At 37.0% G+C, this 1,949-nt stretch overlaps 1 protein-coding gene across 1 annotated transcript in view; it reads right to left on the minus strand.

Annotated features, from left to right (window-relative positions):
* Positions 1–1,949, minus strand: part of COL22A1 (collagen type XXII alpha 1 chain) — a 136,868-nt gene that overhangs the window by 46,110 nt on the left and 88,809 nt on the right. The window contains exon 41 of the mRNA XM_010709391.1: positions 436–489. Coding sequence (XP_010707693.1) covers positions 436–489 — 54 coding nt within the window. The remainder of the gene's footprint in view (positions 1–435; positions 490–1,949) is intronic.

Consider the following 1,949-nt stretch of genomic DNA (forward strand, 5'->3'; position numbering starts at 1 on the left):
TTTTATGAGGCTGCCACAATAAGCAGCAAAAGGCCATCTCAGTCCAAAGGTTATTTGTGTTGAGAGCAAAAAAGGACATGATAATCTTTTGCCTTCCATGTCTCATATTGAAGAAACTGGTATTTCAGTATGAGAAAAGCATTTAGCTCTGAGCCGTCTTCTATTCTGTTTCAGTGTTTTAAAGACTTCAGACAAAGTTCCTGCCCTTGCAGTCTCCGCACATTTTTCAGATGTGGCTGAGCATGGTTACTCATCAGGTTTAGATGTGAAAGGATACTTTGCGGACAAACAAATTCTCTTTACAGAACTTTACTAATATAAAAACAAGAAAACACAGAGGTAAAAGAAGAAGACTTCCAAGAGGGGAAGCTTTCCTCAATAGCTTTATAAAGTTCTAAACTTTATACAGTATAATAAATAAAGGCTTCGACTTACTTTTTCTCCTTTATCACCCTTCAGTCCAGGAAATCCGGGGGATCCTTCTTCACCCTAAAACATCAACACAAAAGTTACCTTGTATGGAATTACATATATGTGTGTATTTACACAGCACAATTACCTTTTGGGAGTTGATGCCAACCTTTTCTTGCTGTACTGCTGCTGTTCAGTCACTTGCAACTTGGCCATATATGAATGATTTTAATTCCAGTTTTCCACCCAACTGTCCACCTCTGGCTGTTTTTTCTTTCCTCTATTTGTAAATATCAGCCAAGAGGAGTCTTTTTTCCAAGGACAAAATAAGAGACATATCCTTATTAAATAAAATTATTTCAAGCATAACAACATTTCACTGAAAAACTCTCCTATTGCCACATTTCAGAGTACTGGGTCTTGAAATTTTCTATGACCAAACTACTGCTAGAGATACCTTATTTTTTCCACTTTTACCTGCTCAATGTAGGCTGAAATGTATGCTTTGAAAATCACTCCATTTAGATCTTTATCAATAACTACTCCTCAAACTCATCAGCTAATGTCTTCAAAGACTCAGTGCTCAGTGGATGGAGCAGGATTATGGCTTCTGTTGTGGGTTATTTGGTCATGATCCAGAAGCCTGCCTATATTTGCTTTGCACATTCATGCTCCAGTCAATAGCATCTAGGATCCAGCATTGCTGGATTTTACAAGAGACACTGTCATGTGTCCTTCAACGGATATTTACCAGCATCTCCACTGTCTGAAATGATAGGTATCTGTGCAAGAGACATTAAAGCAGCCAGCACTGCTGGCAAATGACATGACACAAAGCAGAGCTAATCCACTGAGAGCTTCTCCGTGTCTACTTCTGAACTTAAGTAATGGCAGGAAAAATGCCATAGAAAGTACATTAATACCAAGCACATGAATAAATGCAGTAAAACTGTCATTTTCTATGTTACCTTTAAACACGTGTGGACTACCTACATATGCAGATAGACTGGCCAAATTCTGCCATTGTCAGCCTTATTTGTGGTGCGTTCTTTTCCTGCATGAGTAGTTCAGCAGACTTAGATGGATGTATTCCTAAGGCAAGGTTCCAGTCAATGTCAGACAAAATGATAAAATCTGACCTTATTTATTTATAGGTATATTTGGCAGTTAGAGGTTAATAAAAGAAAGTATCTGGAAATTATCTATACTATATATGCAAATTAAAGTCATTAAATATTCTTATAATCACATTAGTCACTAAACGTGAATGTTCATGAAGCACTCGGCCTAGAATTTCCAGTGCAATTGGCGGTAAAAATCAAATTTGCTGTATTTGAATAGGTCCCTAATGAGAAAGAAAACCCATAAAATAGCAAATGTGATTTTTAAGGAAAAATCCTTAACTTGTTCTAGGAGGTCAATATAACTTGAAGGAACTGCTGTTCCATGGCAAAGTGTGCAGCACAGGTAGAACGATTTTTGTCTTTTCTTGCAAATTACAGGAATAGGGTTAATAACTTCTTTTGCCCTTTTTTTTT

This window comes from Meleagris gallopavo, chromosome 3 (assembly GCF_000146605.3).
Source record: "Meleagris gallopavo isolate NT-WF06-2002-E0010 breed Aviagen turkey brand Nicholas breeding stock chromosome 3, Turkey_5.1, whole genome shotgun sequence".
NCBI classification, from domain to species: domain Eukaryota; kingdom Metazoa; phylum Chordata; class Aves; order Galliformes; family Phasianidae; genus Meleagris; species Meleagris gallopavo.